The sequence below is a fragment of the Erythrolamprus reginae genome, chromosome 13 (assembly GCF_031021105.1).
Source record: "Erythrolamprus reginae isolate rEryReg1 chromosome 13, rEryReg1.hap1, whole genome shotgun sequence".
Classification (NCBI taxonomy): domain Eukaryota; kingdom Metazoa; phylum Chordata; class Lepidosauria; order Squamata; family Dipsadidae; genus Erythrolamprus; species Erythrolamprus reginae.
This window is the reverse complement of record NC_091962.1, coordinates 9,967,695-9,984,784: the sequence shown is the minus strand read 5'-3', so window position 1 is coordinate 9,984,784 and position 17,090 is coordinate 9,967,695. Positions and strand designations below refer to the sequence as shown.

The window sequence follows — 17,090 nt, the reverse complement described above, 5'->3', positions numbered from 1 at the left end:
TTCGCTGGGAGACTTACTGTGGCAACTCTCGCAGGTGAGGCCCTTTTGGAAGCCGGCGCCGTTCATTCCAGGCTTGGAGCCCACGGAGATGATTTGGTTCGGGTTCGGTTTTGTGCTTGGGGAGGGAGACACAGAGCAAGAACAGCTTCAGAATTGACACAAGGGTTTGCTTTCCGCAGGCCCAACATAGAAACATAGAAGTCTGACGGCAGAAAAAGACCTCGTGGTCCATCTAGTCTGCCCTTATACTATTTCCTGTATTTTATCTTACAATGGATATATGTTTATCCCAGGCAGGTTTCAATTCAGTCACTGTGGATTTACCGACCACGTCTGCTGGGAGTTTGTTCCAAGGATCTACTACTCTTTCAGTGAAATAATATTTTCTCACGTTGCTTTTGATCTTTCCCCCAACTGACTTCAGATTGTGTCCCCTTGTTCTTGTGTTCACTTTCCTATTAAAAACACTTCCCTCCTGGACCTTATTTAACCCTTTAACGTATTTAAATGTTTCGATCATGTCCCCCCTTTTCCTTCTGTCCTCCAGACTATACAGATGGAGTTCATTAAGTCTTTCCTGATACGTTTTATGCTTAAGACCTTCCACCATTCTTCCTTCTGTCCTCCAGACTCTACAGATTGAGTTCATGAAGTCTTTCCTGATACGTTTTATGCTTAAGACCTTCCACCATTCTTGTAGCCCGTCTTTGGACCCGTTCAATTTTGTCAATATATTTTTGTAGGTGAGGTCTCCAGAACTGAATACAGTATTATTCCAAATGTGGTCTCACCAGGGCTCTATATAAGGGGATCACAATCTCCCTCTTCCTGCTTGTTATACCTCTAGCTATGCAGCCAAGCATCCTACTTGCTTTCCCTACCGCCCGACCACACTGTTCACCCATTTTGAGACTGTCAGAAATCACTACCCCTAAATCCTTCTCTTCTGAGGTTTTTGCTAACACAGAACTGCCAATACAATACTCAGATTGAGGATTCCTTTTCCCCAAGTGCATTATTTTACATTTGGAAACATTAAACTGCAGTTTCCATTGCTTTGGCCATTTATCTAGTAAAGCTAAATCATTTACCATAAATCATTTACATCCTCCCTGATTCTGTGGGGGGTATGGTTGGGGGTGTTTCCCTGGAGACGTTTCATCACCCAGCTACAGAACACGATCAGTGCTACCGCGTTTCCCCCTGAAAATAAGACCTCCTCCAAAATATTTTCAACACACGCGCCCCGCCGTTTCCTCTAGTGAGGGTTAGGGCGACAATAGCTGGAAATCAGGTAAGACGAAAAGAGGAGACTTGACTTGCCCCAAAATAATAAGATCTCCCCGAAAATAAGGCCAGGTATTAATTTCAGGGTTCAAAATAATATAAGACAGGGTCTTATTTCCAGGGGAAAATGGTAGAAGCGAATGGAGAGTTAATTTATTCATAGCCAACAACTATATTCTGTATGTATCACATGTTTTTTGCTGCAATTTTAAAATTAAGGGAGACTAGGATGGCACCATATGTTTTTTTGCCAGATCAAATCCCAGTAAGGGTGTGGCTAGCTGATGAGGCCAGAACAAGGCCGAAATGGTGCCATCCTAGTCTCCCTTAATTTTAAAATTTCAGCAAAAAACATGTGATACATACAGAATATAGTTGTCGGCTATGAATAAATTAACTGCCTTGAAATGGCCCTGGGTTGGGCGTAGAGGCAAAAAGGAGCTGTGACGTCCCTTCAATACACCAGGGTGATCCGACATAAAAAAACATATATAGCCCCTCCCTGGTACAGAGCTGAAGGGATCAGGTCTGGTGGCTCAGCTGTTAATTCTCTACCTTACAAGGCAGAAGCTGCCAGATCAAATCCCAGTAAGGGTGTGGCTAGTTGATGAGGCCAGAACAAGTCCTAAATGGTGCCATCCTAGTCTCCCTTAATTTTAAAATTTCAGCAAAAAACATGTGATACACACACACACACACACACATATATGATGCTCAAAAAAATAAAGGGAACACTTAAACAACACAATATAACTCCCAAGTAAATCAAACTTCTGTGAAATCAAACTGTGCCCTTAGGAAGCAACACTGATTGACAATCAATTTCTCCTGCTGTTGTGCACGTTCAACTTTGTACAGAACAAAGTACAGTACAGTGGAACCCCGACATAAGAGCTGCTCTACTTAAGAGCAACTCGAGATAAGAGCTGGGAGGGGAGAGATATTTTTGTTCTACTTACAAGCCCAAATTCGAGATACAAGCGCCAAGGAGCTGTCTCCTGAAGCCAAACGCTAACTTCCGCGTTCGGCTTCAGGAGACAGCTGCGAAGCGGCGCGCGTGTTTTAAAAGGTTGCAGCCAGCCTGGGGGGCTCGGGGGGGTGCTTGCAGCTTTCTTTCTTGCTCTTTTTCTTTCTCTCTTTTACCTTTCCTTCCTCTATTTCTTCTTTTCTTTCTCCTTCCCACCTTCTTCCCTCCCTCCCTCCCTTCACTCATTCCTCTCTTACTCTCCCCTTTCATAAGTTTCCTTGCTTCCTTCCTCTGTTCCTGTCCCTTCCCCCTTTCTTTCTTTCTTTCTTTCTTTCTTTCTTGCTCTTTTTCTTTCTCTCTTTTACCTTCCCTTCCTCTATTTCTTCTTTTCTTTCTCCTTCCCACCTTCTTCCCTCCCTCCCTCCCTTCACTCATTCCTCTCTTACTCTCCCCTTTCATAAGTTTCCTTGCTTCCTTCCTCTGTTCCTGTCCCTTCCCTCTTTCCTTCCTTCCTTCCCACCCTCCGTCCATTCATTCACCCATTCCTCTCTTGATCGCTTAAAGCCGGTCCCTGGTGCAAAAAGGGTTGGGGACCTCTGTCCTACAGGATTGGGTGGCAGAGAAGTTGAACATATGTAAATTTAAAAGTTTAAGAAAGTTTACAAGTTAAGTGAAAGAAACTTCATTATTCATTTATATGTACATGTACATTTCTTCATTAAAAACATGTCTTTCTGCATAATTTAGACTAACTTTGTGAGTTTTTTGAGGGCTGGAACCAATTAAAATTATTTACATTAATTCCTATGGGGAAAAGTCGTTCGAGATAAGAGCTGCTCGACTTAAGAGCCCAGGTCCGGAACGAATTAAACTCGTATCTCGAGGTACCACTGTAATACCTCATGATACGAACTTAATTGGTGCAAGGAGGAGGTTCGTAAGACGAAAGGTTCGTAAGACGAAACATTGTTTCCCATAGGAAACAATGTAAAGTCAATTAATCCGTGCAACCAAAAAAACCCCCGCAAAAAAACGGCTTTCGGCGACTGCTGGGAAGCGGCGCGGCTGTTTTAAAAGGTGACAGCCGGCCTGGGGGGCTTCCCAGCACCCCCCCGAACCCGGGTTCGGGGTTCGGGGTGGTGCTGGGAAGCCCCCCAGGCCGGCTGCGACCTTTTAAAACAGCCGCGCGGCTTCCCAGCAGTCTCCGGACGCCGGTTCGTAACTCAAAAAAAGTTCGTAAGAAGAGGCAAATTTTTTCTGAACCCCGGGTTCGTATCACGAGTTGTTCGTAAGACGAGGGGTTCGTATCTTGAGGTACCACTGTATTCAAGGAGAATATTTCATTCATTCAGATCTAGGATGCGTTCTTGGAGGGAATGTTCCCTTTATTTTTTTTGAGCAGTGTATATATTTTGCCCTTAATTTTTTCTCTACAATGAATCAGAAATTCCTGGGTGTGGTGGGAGGGGGGGAGAGTTTCTCGATCCCCCCCGCCCTCAAACCCCGAGGTGGGGGATACTCACTAGGTTGGGATGTACACTTGCTTCAATTTGCTGTCGGCTTCCGCCGCTTTCAACCGTTTCTGCACCGCCGAGAAAATGGAGAGAAGGTTAATGGAGTGATGTTCTAGCCAAAGGGTCTCGGGAAAAGGGATCCCCTTCCCCTGCCCCCCTTCCAGGAAGGAATCCCCCTCAAAGGAACAGCGGGAAGACCCTCCCTCACCTGCTGGATATATCGGTCTGTGGTTTTCCACATATAGTAGAACTGGACGATGCTGGCCAGGGACTTCCAAGGGAGCTGCGAAAGAAGCGAGGGGGTTTTAAGAGGATTGATCCAGCTACAGAGCAAAGAGTCCATACGGGCAGTCCTCCAGTTATGACCTGCCCAAGACTGTCATTTTTTTCCTTTTCTTTTCTTTTCCCAGGACTGTCGTAAAGTGAGCTTTTACTAATTTTGTGTGTGTGTGCACGTGTGTCTTTGTGGCAGTCATTAAGCAAACACCTTTTGCTAGGGATTATTTCACCCAAAGCTGAAAGTGAATCCTAGACTTACAAGCATTTGTTTAGTGACACGTTTATGACAATTGCACCGGTCACTTGAACAAAATTCCAATGACTCGTATTTATAACCGTTAACAGTGTCCATGAGTCCCTTTTTTGCGACCTTTTTTTAAAAACAAACCCCTCTCCACCATATTAATACATATATCAATGCAAATACCTTGAAATATATCAATAATATACATAATTATATATTTTTCCCTTCCATCATTCTAGAATCAACATCCTATTACATTCTTATTACTTCTATCTAGCACTCTGTTATTCATTGCTTCACTCCTTCCCCTCTTCCTCCATCTTTCCTCTCTACCTTCCTTCTTCTCTTCCCCTTCCTCATCCCCTCCATTCCTTCTCCCTCTACCTTTCTACTTCCTCTTCCTTCTTCCTTATCCTTCCCTGGGTGATTCTTATCCTAATTCCTCCCTTATTGAACAGACTGGAACCTTACCAGTGCTACATTACGCATGTCTCCTCTAAGTTTATTATTATGAATCATTCGTATGTATATAGTTCTTTGTTTTAGGTATAAAACAAAGCTGCCCCGAGTCCTCGGAGAGGGGTAGCATACAAATCTAATATTATATTATTACTATTATTATTACTATTATTATTATTATAGAAACATAGAAGTCTGACGGCAGAAAAAGACCTCATGGTCCATCTAGTCTGCTCTTACACTATTTCCTGTATTTTATCTTAGGATAGAAATATGTTTATCCCAGGCATGTTTAAATTCAGTTACTGTGGATTTATCTACCACGTCTGCTGGAAGTTTGTTCCAAGGATCTACTACTCTTTTAGTCAAATAATATTTTCTCATGTTGCTTTTGATCTTTCCCCCAACTAACTTCAGATTGTGTCCCCTTGTTCTTGTGTTCACTTTCCTATTAAAAACACTTCCCTCCTGGACCTTATTTAGCCCTTTAACATATTTAAATGTTTCGATCATGTCCCCCCTTTCCTATTACTATTAATTATTATTATTACTATTACTATTACTATTACTACTACTACTACTATTATTATTATTATTATTATTATTATTATTATTATTATTATTATTATTATATGCTGCTCCTCTAGCGCTGCCTCCTCAAACCCTAGATTTTGTCATCTGGGTCTCCCATAATTCATTCTCTATTTTTTCCCCTTTTAAAAATTATTCTAACTCAACTTTTACGTGCATTCATTCTCTATCCAATCATAGAATTTCACCCATACTTTATAATACTTTAGACTTGCCCCCACCCTCCTCGCCTTTCGTAAGCTCCTTAAAACCCACCTCTGTCGTCAGGCATGGGGGAACTGAGATACTCTTTCCCCCTAGGCCTTTACAATTTACGCATGGTATGTTTGTATGTATGTTTGGTTTTATAATAAGGGTTTTTTTTAGTTGTTTTAATATTTGATTGTTACATGCTGTTTTTTATCACTATTGTTAGCCGCTCCGAGTCTACGGAGAGGGGCGGCATACAAATCCAATCAATCAATCAATCAATCAATCAATCAATATTCTGTGTCACAGAATATTTTTGCGACTTTCTGACAAGCCACCTCAATGGGGAGGATGAATTCCCTTTAACAACCATGTGGCTAATTGAATAGCTGCGGTGCTTCCCTTAGAAAGGTCGTAAAATGAGGCCAAATGCACTCAACAACTGTTGCGCGCTGGGACAGAAATTCGGGGCTTGTAAGTCGGGGCCCAGCTGTGTACAAAAGAAGGCCCTACGGCAACCAGAAGCCCCCACCCAACTCACAAAGTCCTGCCGGATGTCGTTGAAGTCTTTGCCATATTTTTCCAGGGCCTCCTCGAACAGCATGGCTTCCGAAGCCGACCACTCCTCCATCTCGTCCCGGCACAGCACGGGCCCACCCTGGGGCACCAAAGTCGACATCGCCTTGGCTAAGTCGTAGCCGTTACGCTGCAGGGTATCCATGGCGTGAAACTGTCCAGAGAGAGATGTGGGGGGGGGGAGACACAGGGAGGGGGAAAGGAAACAGTGACCGGCTGCCTGGTGTGGGCAGATAAATCACAGATTTGATATCTCTAAATATCCTTCGCCTTCCCTCCTTCTTCGTTTTTTATTAAAGGATTTTAGCCGTGGCAAAAAAGAGATGAATGAGCTGAAATCAAAGAGAAGGAAGATAGAGATGAAAGGGAAATGAAGATAGAAGGAGGAGGGGAGGGGTGGGAAGGGGAGGAAAGGAAAGACTAAGCGACGGCGAAATGGGAAGGGAAGAGAACGAAAGGAGGGGGAAAGGAAAAAAGAATAAGATGGAAAGAGAGAGAAAGAGAGTGGGAGAAAGAGAGGCTGTAAAACAGAGAAAGAGAAGAGGAAGGAAGGAAGGAAGGAAGGAAGGAAGGAAGGAAGGAAGGAAGGGGGAAAGAGGAAGAAAAGCAAGGAAGGAGGGAGGGAAGGAGGAAGGAAAGGAGGGAGGAGGGAAGGGAGGGAGGAAGGAAAGGAGGAAAGAAGGAGGGAGGGAGGGAGGAAAGAGGGAGGGAGGGAGGAAGGAAGAAAGGAAGGGGGGGAAAGAAAGGAAGAAGAAAGAAAAGCAAGGAAGGAGAAGAGTGGGAGAGGGAGAAGGAGGAAGGAAGGAAAGAGGGAGGGAGGAGGAAGGAAAGGAGGAAGGAAGGAAAGAGGGAGGGAGGGAGGAAGTTAAGGAGGGAAGGAGAAAGGAAGTAAGGAAAGAAGGAGGGAAGGAAGAAGGAAGGAAGGAGGGAGGGAGGGAAGGAAGGAAGGAAAGATGGAAGGAAGGAAGGGAAGGCCAGCAAACGCCCATCCTCACCAGCGTGATGTCCCGAGAAGCAGCTGCCGCGCTCATGTGAAGACTGGGCTGACGGATGGAGCTGCTGCAGTCGAGGGCTCGTGCGAAAGTGCCCACCGCCCTGAGGCCAGAGAGGAAGAGGAAAAGGGCTTGACCACCCCCTGCTCTCCGCCAGGCCCGAGCAACCCCGACTGCCACTCTGCCCTTAGATCTCACCGAGCCACCACAAGGAACTGGTCAATCTGCCGGTCGGTCAGCGGATTGTCCGGATCCCACACCTTCATCTCCATCTTCTGCTGGTTCCGGTTGTCGGACTCCCCTGGGGACGAGGGACAAGGGGGCTCAGCCCTCGTGGTCGTCCCGGCTCCCCTGCCCCAAACGGGAACCCAGAGCCGCCCTCCTCGCTCACCTTCCGCCAGCCGCTCGGGGATCTCCGCCTGGTACTTGCAGCCCACCCGGATCTCCCCCTGGTCAGCTAAGAGGGTCTTCTGAACGGGGTCAAAAACCAGCGAGTAGAAAAAACGGTCCTGGGGAAAGAGAGAGAGAGAGAGAGAGAGAGAAGCGTTTGAGGACGTTGACGGAGAATCCATCTGGAAAGAACGGTCTTCCCTCCTTTTCCCTCCTTCCTTCTGGCTGACCGGCCTCCTTCACTTTTCTACTTCCTTCCTTCCCTCCATCCTCTCCACTCTTCCTCCTTCCCTGTACCTTTTCCCCATTTTCCTCCCTCCCTTCTTCCACTCCTCCCTCCCTCCTTTCTTCCTTCCTTTCCTCGTCTCCCTCTTTTCCTCCCTTCCTCCCTGTTCCTTCCTTTCTTCCTTCCTCCTCCTTCCCTTCTTCCTCCCTCCTTCTTATCCTCCCTTCCTCCCTGTTCCTTCCTTCCTCCTTCCCTTCTTCCTCCCTCCTTCTTTCCCGCCCTTCCTCTCCTCCCTCCCTTCTTCCTCTCCTCCCTCTTTTCCTCCCTTCCTCCCTGTTCCTTCCTTCCTCTCCTCCCTCCCTTCTTCCTCTCCTCCCACTTTTCCTCCCTGATTTCTTCCTCTTCTCCCTCCCTTTCTCTCCTCCATCCCTTCTTCCTCCCCTCCCTCCTTTTCTCTCCTCCCTCCCTCCCTGTTTCCTCCTTCCTTCCTCTCACCCCTCCCTCCCTCTCCAAGGGAGTCAAGAGCTCCTGCCATGGAAGCCCAGATCACAGCATCCTCTGAGGAACCTCAATGTTTTCCATCTTCCCAGCCAACAAGCCCGGCAGAATCCAGCTCTGCCTTTCTTGTCAACTTCCATGAAGAGAAGCCGGCAGGCCTCGGAAGGGCCTCCCCCCCCTTTCCTTTCCCTCTCGGGGTGCGTTTGTGTCCCTTCCTAAAATGTTCCCCAGGCCCCTTTTCCTCCAGTGGGCCGAGACCTCCTTTCCTCTGCCGGGCCTGGCCGTTCCCACGAACCCCCGCAGCCTCTCACCTCTTTATCCAGGTACTGGCTGAGGATATCGGTCTCATTGAGGAGGGTCACGCTGCACTTCCCCCTGCAACCGAACAGAACAAGAGGGTGTCATAGTCCTCGGACTTACGACAGTCCATTTAACGACCGTTCCAACAGCCCCGAGAAAAGGCACCTGCGCCCATTGCAGCCTCCGCACAGTTCGCAGGATCAAAATCGGAAAACGCTCGGCAACTGGCCTGTACTCATCACAGTTGATGTGCCCCGGAGTTTATTTATGATCCCCCCCCGGTCAACAGAGGAACCGGATTCACTTAACAACCAACGTTATTGATTTAACAAAAGGCAGGGAGGCAATTCACAAATATGGCAAGAGGGCGTCATAAAAATGGAAATTTACACAATCCTTCACTTAGCAACATAAAATCTGGGGCTCAACTGTGGTCGTATGTCGAGGATTAACCTCCCGATCCCAGGTTCTATGATTTCAATTCAGTGCCGGAATATTGGTGCGCCGCGACAGAGGAGCAAATGATTCGCGCAAATCACTCTTTTAAGAAGGGTCCTCACCGTATGTGGGTGGCGGGCAGGGATTCGAACTGACGGGACAGGAAGAGCTCGCGATGTTTCAGCTGATGCCGCTGTTGCTCCGAAACGGACGGTTGCTTCGATTCTTCTTCAAATTCTCCTGGAGTTCGTTTGTTTGGTTGTCGTTCGTTTGGGGGTTTTTTTAAGGAGAGGAGACCACAGAGGAAAGAAAGAAAGAAAGAAAGAAAGAAAGAAAGAAACAAGGAAAGAAGGAAAGAAAGAAAGAAGGAAAGAAAGAAAGAAGGAAAGAAAGAAGGAAAGAATGAATGAATGAAAGAAAGGAAAGAAAGAATGAAAGAAAAAAAGAAAGAAGGAAAGAAGGAAAGAAAGAAGGAAAGAAAGAAAGAAGGAAAGAAAGAAGGAAAGAATGAACAAAGAAAGAAAGAAAAAAGGAAAGAAGGAAAGAAAGAAGGAAAGAAAAAAGAAAGAAAGAAAGAAAGGAGAGAAAGAAAGAAGGAAAGAACGGAAGAAAGAAAGAAAGAAAGAAAGAAAGAAGGAAAGAAGGAAAGAAAGAAAGAAAGAAAGAAAGCAGTGTGTTAGTACTGTGTGTATAACAAGTCAGGTTTTCCAATATATAACTTAAGCCAGCAATGTATGGTTAAAGAAACTGGCATACTATTGCTTTAAGAGCTGGTGTTGCAATTAACTACAAGAGGGAGTCAGCAGCGTCTCTCTTTCTCGGAGTCTAAGCTTTGAGATTCTCCCTGATATCTCTCCGATTCTATGCTGGTTTGTCTATACGACAATTCCATTGTACGGGCTACTGTGTGTAGTAAGGACTATGTGTGTCTAAGGTTGGTCTGTATATCTACTGATTGAGACTTGAATTGCACAAATGTGGGGAAAAAGAACAGACCCCACCTGAAAGTTTAATCATCGATAACGTATATAGATGCGCAGAAATGGACGAAATGACGAACTCAATTAAGGGAACAACGAATAAAGAAACCAAAGAAACACGGCACGAATGGATCCAAAATAAAAAGAAAACGTAACAATACAGAGTATCGGTGTATATAGAAATAAAAACAAACACTTTGCAATAGTTAATATAGATAAACGAAATAAACATTTATGATCAACAAGGACTTTGTTGCAGAAACTAAAAGTATTCACGTTTATTAATACCTCATTTTTTCTCTTTTCTAATACTATGCTTTATACTATATATACTTTATACTATGCTTTATACTTTTCTAATACTATGCTTTGAATGTATACAACCTAATACAACCGCCTTCTGCCGCACGAATCCCAGCGACCAGTTAGGTCCCACAGAGTTGGCCTTCTCCGGATCCTGTCGACTAAACAATGTCGTCTGGCAGGACCCAGGGGAAGAGCCTTCTCTGTGGTGGCTCCGACTCTCTGGAACCAGCTCCCCCCAGAGATTAGGATTGTCCCCACCCTCCTTGCCTTTCGTAAACTCCTTAAAACCCACCTCTGCCATCAGGCATGGGGGAACTGAAACATCTCCCCCTTGCCCATGTTGTTTTGGTGTATGATTGATTGTGTGCTTGTTTTTTATATATATTGGGGTTGCTTTTATGGACTTTTTAACCTAAAACTGTAATTTAGATTGCTAAATATTAGATTTGTTACTATGTACTGTTTTTGCCATTGTTGTGAGCCGCCCCGAGTCTGCGGAGAGGGGCGGCATATAAATCCAATAAATCTAATCTAATCTAATCTAATAGAATACAAAGTGCAACAAATGGTATATTTAAAATGTAATAGATACAGATTATGACCTTTATAAAAAAGATATGGGAAATATTCTTTTTAAAATTAATAAATACACTTAAAAAAAAAAAAGAACTATGTATTCTAATGTTGGTCTGTATAAGTATTGATTGAGACTTGAATTGTATATGTATTGAGAATATAGATTGCTGGATGTGTGAATGACTAGGGCTGCTATTGACTATGATATCTGCCTAATGTAAATAATATTTATACATTGAATGCATGTGGTTTGCTTATCTGAAGTACTGCTCACATCTCTGGAATATTAGCTGGGTATCTGCTACCTCCACGTTTTTCCGTTGTGCAGGGGTACTACAATTTACAGTGTTCCCTCAATTTTCGCGGGGGATGCGTTCCGACACTGCCCGCGAAAGTCGAATTTCCGCGAAGTAGAGATGCGGAAGTAAATACACCATTTTTGGCTATGGACAGTATCACAAGCCTTCCCTTAACACTTTAAAGCCCTAAATTACCATTTCCCATTCCCTTAGCAACCATTTACTCACCATTATTACTGGTACTCACCATTGAATAAGACACTTAGTGACCCTGACATTTATAAACATAAATATTTATTAACAATAATTATTTTTTTTGTTATTCATTTGCAAAAATTATTAGTTTGGCGATGACGTATGACGTCATTGGGCGGGAAAAACCGTGGTGTAGGAAAAAAAAACCCACAAAGTATTTTTTAATTACTATTTTTTTGTAAAACCGTGGTATAGGCGATTCGCGAAGTTCGAACCCGCGAAAATCGAGGGAACACTGTACTCTTCATCCTCTAACAAAGCGCTTCTAGAAATTTCATCTTACTCATAGAAGGGATAACCAGGGATCACGCCGCATCTGGTGCCACCAATGAGGCGGCGTACCAAGATATATTTACAGCCAAGGAGGACCCCAAACCCATCTAAAATGTGTTTTTTTCCCTCCTAAAGGTGCAATTTTTTTCCCTCCTAAAGGTGCAATTTTTTCTCCTCGTTGTCTGAGAAGCAGGTAGTTAGAAGATTGGGCATCGTTTGGGATTCTTGGGAGAGATTGAGCTCTTCCTGACTCTAAGCCACTATCACAACCCATCACTTCAAATCAGCAATTCTCGATTTTGGCAGCTTTTGGTGGTGGTGGGGGGGGGGAGAGACTTCAACTCCCAGAATTCCCCTGCCAGCAGGGTTTAACAGAGTCGGCGTTCCGACTCCCAGAATTCTCCAGCGAGTTTTGGGATTTAAAACCTACCCATCTTAAAGCCTGCCAAGGTTGGGAAATACTCCTGTCAAATCAAAAGGAAGGCAGGGACTACATTCCCCACCCCACGTAAGAAAGTGCTGACTCAGATGTCTGTTACTCTCGGGCTGTGTAATCCCCTTTGAACAAAAGCCACAAAGCTGAGAGAGAAAGAGAGAGAGAGAGGGAAGGAGGGAGGGAGAGAAAGAAAGAGAAAGGAAAAAGAAAAAAGAAAGGAAGAAGGGAAGAGAGAGAGAGAAAGAAAGGGAAAGAAAAAATAGAAAAGAAAGGAAGGAAGAGAAGAGACAAAGAGAGAGAGAAATAAAGAAAGAAAGGGGGGGGAAAGAAAAAAGAAAAAGGAAGAAGGGAAGAAAGGAAGAGAAAGAAAGAAAGGGAAAGGAAAAAGGAAAAAGAAAAAGGAAGAAGGGAAGAAAGGAAGAGAAAGAAAGAAAGAAAGGGAAAGGAAAAAGGAAAAAGAAAAAGGAAGAAGGGAAGAAAGGAAGAGAAAGAAAGGGAATGAAGAAAGGAAAAAGAAAAAGAAGAAAGGAAGAGAAAGAAAGGGAATGAAGAAAGGAAAAAGAAAAAGAAGAAAGGAAGAGAAAGAAAGAAAGGGAATGAAGAAAGGAAAAAGAAAAAGAAGAAAGGAAGAGAAAGGAAGGGAATGAAGAAAGGACAAAGAAAAGGAAGAAAGGAAGAAAGGGAGAGAAAGAAAGGGAAAGAAAAAATAGAAAAGGAAGGAAGAGAGAGAGAGACAAAGAACTAAAGGGAAAGAAGAAAGAAAAAAGAAGAAAGGAATAAAGGAAGAGAAAGAAAGAAAGAAAGGGAATGAAAAAAGAAAAAAGAAAAGGGAGGGAGGGAGAGAAAGAAAGGGAAAGAAAAAAAAATAGGAAGGAAGGAAGGAAGGAAGAGAGAGAGAGACAAAGAACGGAAGGGAAAGAAAGAAAGAAAGAAAGAAAGAAAGAAAGAAAGAAAAGGATCTCCCTTTTTTTCCCTTGTCCTAAAATCGACACCTCCTGCCAAGATGTCTTGACTCTTTGGCACAAAGCCTCCCGAACACAACTTTCACGGCACACCCTGGCCTTTCTCAGCTCAGGAGCCTTTGTGCCCCCCAGGCTCTGTGTGTTTGTGCGTGCGCACGCGCTGTGCCTTTGTGTAAAAGAAACCAGACTCTAATCCCTCCTGCCCTTCCTTGCTCCCAAATTCTGCACCCTGATTTCCCCTCCTCTCCAGAAAACACACTGCACACAAAAACGCAAACACCCCTGTGCCTTTTTAGAGCAACCCCCCCCCCCCCCAAAAAGCATTGTTCTTCTTCTTCTTCTTCCTCCTCCCCCCCACCCTTCCTATTTCTTGAGCTTGGCAGCCTCCCAAAGAGGTGGGGAGGGCAGGAAGTGGAAGGGTGCTCCCTTCCCACCTACAGGCACCCCTGTCTGTGGGGAGGGGAGGGCAGGCCGTTCTCTGCATTGATAGGCAGACCTGGGGGGGGAGGTTTGAAAGCCCCAACCTCCTCCCTCTTTGCCCAATCAGGCAAACCCACTAAGGCCCCAGCCCCTGTGGGAGAGGCTGGGAAACCCCAGAAAAACACCTCCTCCTCCTCCTCTTCCTCCTTCTCTCCCCCCCACCCCTCCTTCGGTTAACCCTTCAACCGCTGGGGCATCGGGCCAGACCCCGCGGCCTGAGACATCAGCAGCACCTGCCTCTCTTGGCCCAGCCTTTCTCCCCTTGGCTGGGGGCTCTCCACACCCACGGCCCCAGAGGGGTTGGGCCCCCGGCCAAGTTGGTACACGTCCAAAGAAAAAACATCCCACAGTCCCTTCTCTGCTCTTTGGTATTCCACCTGCCAGCATGCATGCAAACACGTGCGCGGTGGCAGAGCGTTCCGCAGGCATCCCGGCTGGCTTTGGAGACTGGCTGAGCCCGGCAGAGGGTGGGGGATTTTTAATAGCTGTTTCCTGCCCCCATCTTTCGGTTTCCTTATTGCTGCAAGAGGGAAGGAGGGGGTTGGAGGGAATGTGAGCGCCCCCCGCCCCACTCCACAAGCCTGCCTCTTCTACCCATCACAAACCATGTTTTGTGACCCAAGGTCTTTCCTATAAGGAGGGAAGAAAGGAGGGAGAGAGAGGGGGGAAATGTGGTGGAAGGAAGGCAGGAAGGGATGAATGGTGGAAGGGAGGGAGAGAGGGAAGAAGGAAGGAAAAAAGGAAGGAAGGAAGGATAGCGAAAGAAGGAAGGGAGGGAGAGGGGGATGAAGGAAGGAAGGAAAGAAGAAGGAAGGAGAGGGAAAGGAAAAGGAAGGGAGGGAGGTAGCAAGGAAGGGAGGAAAGGAAGAAAGGAGAGGAAAAGGAGAAGGAACAGAAGAAGAGAGGGAGGAAAGGAGGAAGGACGGGAGAGGGAAAGAAGAAGAAAGGTAGAGACAGAGGGATGAACAGAGGGAGGAAAGGAGAAATAGGAAGGAAAAAAAGAGGGAGGGATGGAAGGAGAAGGAGGGAGGAAGGGAGGGAGAATGAAAGAGAGGGAGGAAAGAAGAAATAGGGAATAAAGAGAGAAGGGCAGAGGGATGAAAGAAGGAAGGAACGGGAGAGAAAGGGAGGGAAGGAAAATAGGAAGGAAAGAAGGAGGGAGGGAAGGAGAAAAGAAGGAAAGAAGGAAGGAGAAATAGGGAGGAAAGAAGGAGGGAAGGAAGGAAGGAGGGGGAGGAGAAAAGAAGGAAGGAAGAAGAAATAGGGAGGAAAGAAGGAGGGAAGGAAGGAAGGAAGGAGGGGAGGAGAAAAGAAGGAAGGAAGAAGAAGAAATAGGGAGGAAAGAAGGAGGGAAGGAAGGAAGGAAGGAGGGGAGGAGAAAAGAAGGAAGGAAGAAGAAATAGGGAGGAAAGAAGGAGGGAGGAGGGAAGGAAGGAAGGAAGGAAGGAGGGAAAGAAGGAAGGAAGGAAGGAAGGAAGGAAGGAAGGAAGGTCCAGCCCACCAGGAGCCCTCGGCCACTCACGAGCGTTGCTGTCAGCCAGGCTGTTGAGGCTGCTGGAGATGTCCCCTCCTTCGAAAGAGGCAGACCACTTTTGCCTCCACGTTGCCATTGGCCGTCTGGAGGATGAAAAAAACAGTGGCTGCTGGTGGATCAAATGCTCCAGCCTGGAGGACCCCCCCCCCCCCACACACACCCATGTTTCCCCCACTCCCAACTCGGAGGCAAGAGATCCGCAGCTCCGGATAAAAGCAACGCCCACCCTCCCCACCCCCAAAAAATTAGGGCAACCCCCGTACCTTGTTGAGCTCCTCAATGCGACGGACGAGGTAGGGATTGCTAGAGGAATTCTCAAAATAGACGTAATCTGGAAAGAGGGGGGGGGGGAGAGTAAGGAGGAGGAGGAGGAGAAAAATGACAATAACAGAGTCACATCCCTGGGGATTGGAGAAGAGCAACCAAGACAGTCTCAAAATGGGGTGAGCAGTGTAGGTCGGGCGGTAGAGAAAAGCAAGTAGGATGCTTGGCTGCATAGCTAGAGGTATAACAAGCAGGAAGAGGGAGATTGTGATCCGCTGCATAGAGCCCTGGTGAGACCCCATTTGGAATAATACTGTGTCCAGTTCTGGAGACCTCACCTACAAAAAAGATTGAAGGGGTCCAAAGAGGGGCTACAAGAATGGTGGAAGGTCTTAAGCATAAAACCTATCAGGAAAGACTTCATGGACTCCATCTGTATAGTCTGGAGGACAGAAGGAAAAGGGGGGACATGATCGAAACATTTAAATATATTAAAGGGGTAAATAAGGTCCAGGAGGGAAGTGTTTTTAATAGGAAAGTGAACCCAAGAACAAGGGGGCACAATCTGAGGTTAGTTGGTGGGAAAGATCAAAAGCAACGTGAGAAAATATTATTTGACTGAAAGAGTAGTAGATCCTTGGAACAAACTTCCAGCAGTCGTGGTAGATAAATCCACAGGAACTGAATTTAAACATGCCTGGGATAAACATAGATCCATCCTAAGATAAAATACAGGAAATAGTATAAGGGCAGACTAGATGGACCACGGGGGTCTTTTTCTGCCGTCAGTCTTCTATGTTTCTATGATTAGGGGGACGGAAGGCTAAACGAATGGGAGGAACCGGGCACGTGTAGTTTAATTAAAAGAAGAACTAAGGGGTGATGTGGTAGCAGACTTCCAACATTTGAGGGGCCTGCCCCAAAGTAAAAGGAATCAAACTAATTCTCCAAAGCAGGGGTAGAACAAGAAGCAAAAGGGTGGTGAAGAGGAGAAGCAAACTTAGAACCAAGGAGGAATTTCCTGGCAGTGAGAACAATTAAACCAGTGGAACAGCCTGCCACCAGAAGGGAATGAATGAATAAGATATAAGAGTATTAATCGAGTTTGATATCTAAGATATGTTATATTTTGGGGGTAAATAATGAAAAATGGAATGACGGGAACAATGAAATAATAGAACAATGAAAATAAAACAATGAAAATTGAAAATGGTCAGGATTAATTTGGAAATTGATATTTTTATTTATTTCTGATATTCATGGGAGAGAGGTGAGGGGAAAGGATAGGAAGGTTTAATTATAAGATAAGCAACGATTGGGAGAATTTCATATGTGGATGGATTATGTTTCACTGAAATATAGAATTAAAAAGATAGAAAATAATGATGACTATATTAGACGGTTTTCAATTTTAAGGAAAAGTATTAATGATCGTGGGAAATATTGAAGGTATTGAGCTATAGAATTTAAGTAAGACAGGCGGATTATCATTTATACTTTATAACTTTTTATGAGTTTATAGAAAGTTATAAATTAGATTGAATTGGGCAGCTATTTTTTTATTCAGATGTCAAAAGTGAAGGTGGTAGTATTGTATTCTATAACTTCCTGAAATTGATTTATTGTAAAACAATTTGATGTTATAATTTTTATTGTGCTGTGATTGGAGAGAAATAAAAATAAAAAATCTTTGCTGATAAATTAGATTGATAAAAATAAGAAGGGCATGCTGTCTCTACTGGGGTTACAGTGATTTATATTATAATATGTGATTT

General features: G+C 45.0%; 1 protein-coding gene across 1 annotated transcript in view; it reads right to left on the bottom strand.

The window, feature by feature from the left end:
- The window catches only part of MTA2 (metastasis associated 1 family member 2), a 42,752-nt gene that overhangs the window by 7,307 nt on the left and 18,355 nt on the right, over positions 1–17,090 (bottom strand). The window contains 12 exon segments of the mRNA XM_070766203.1: positions 18–115; positions 3,778–3,836; positions 3,977–4,051; positions 6,072–6,260; positions 7,102–7,201; positions 7,297–7,399; positions 7,490–7,607; positions 8,524–8,587; positions 9,073–9,190; positions 15,040–15,082; positions 15,084–15,134; positions 15,315–15,382. Coding sequence (XP_070622304.1) covers positions 18–115; positions 3,778–3,836; positions 3,977–4,051; positions 6,072–6,260; positions 7,102–7,201; positions 7,297–7,399; positions 7,490–7,607; positions 8,524–8,587; positions 9,073–9,190; positions 15,040–15,082; positions 15,084–15,134; positions 15,315–15,382 — 1,086 coding nt within the window.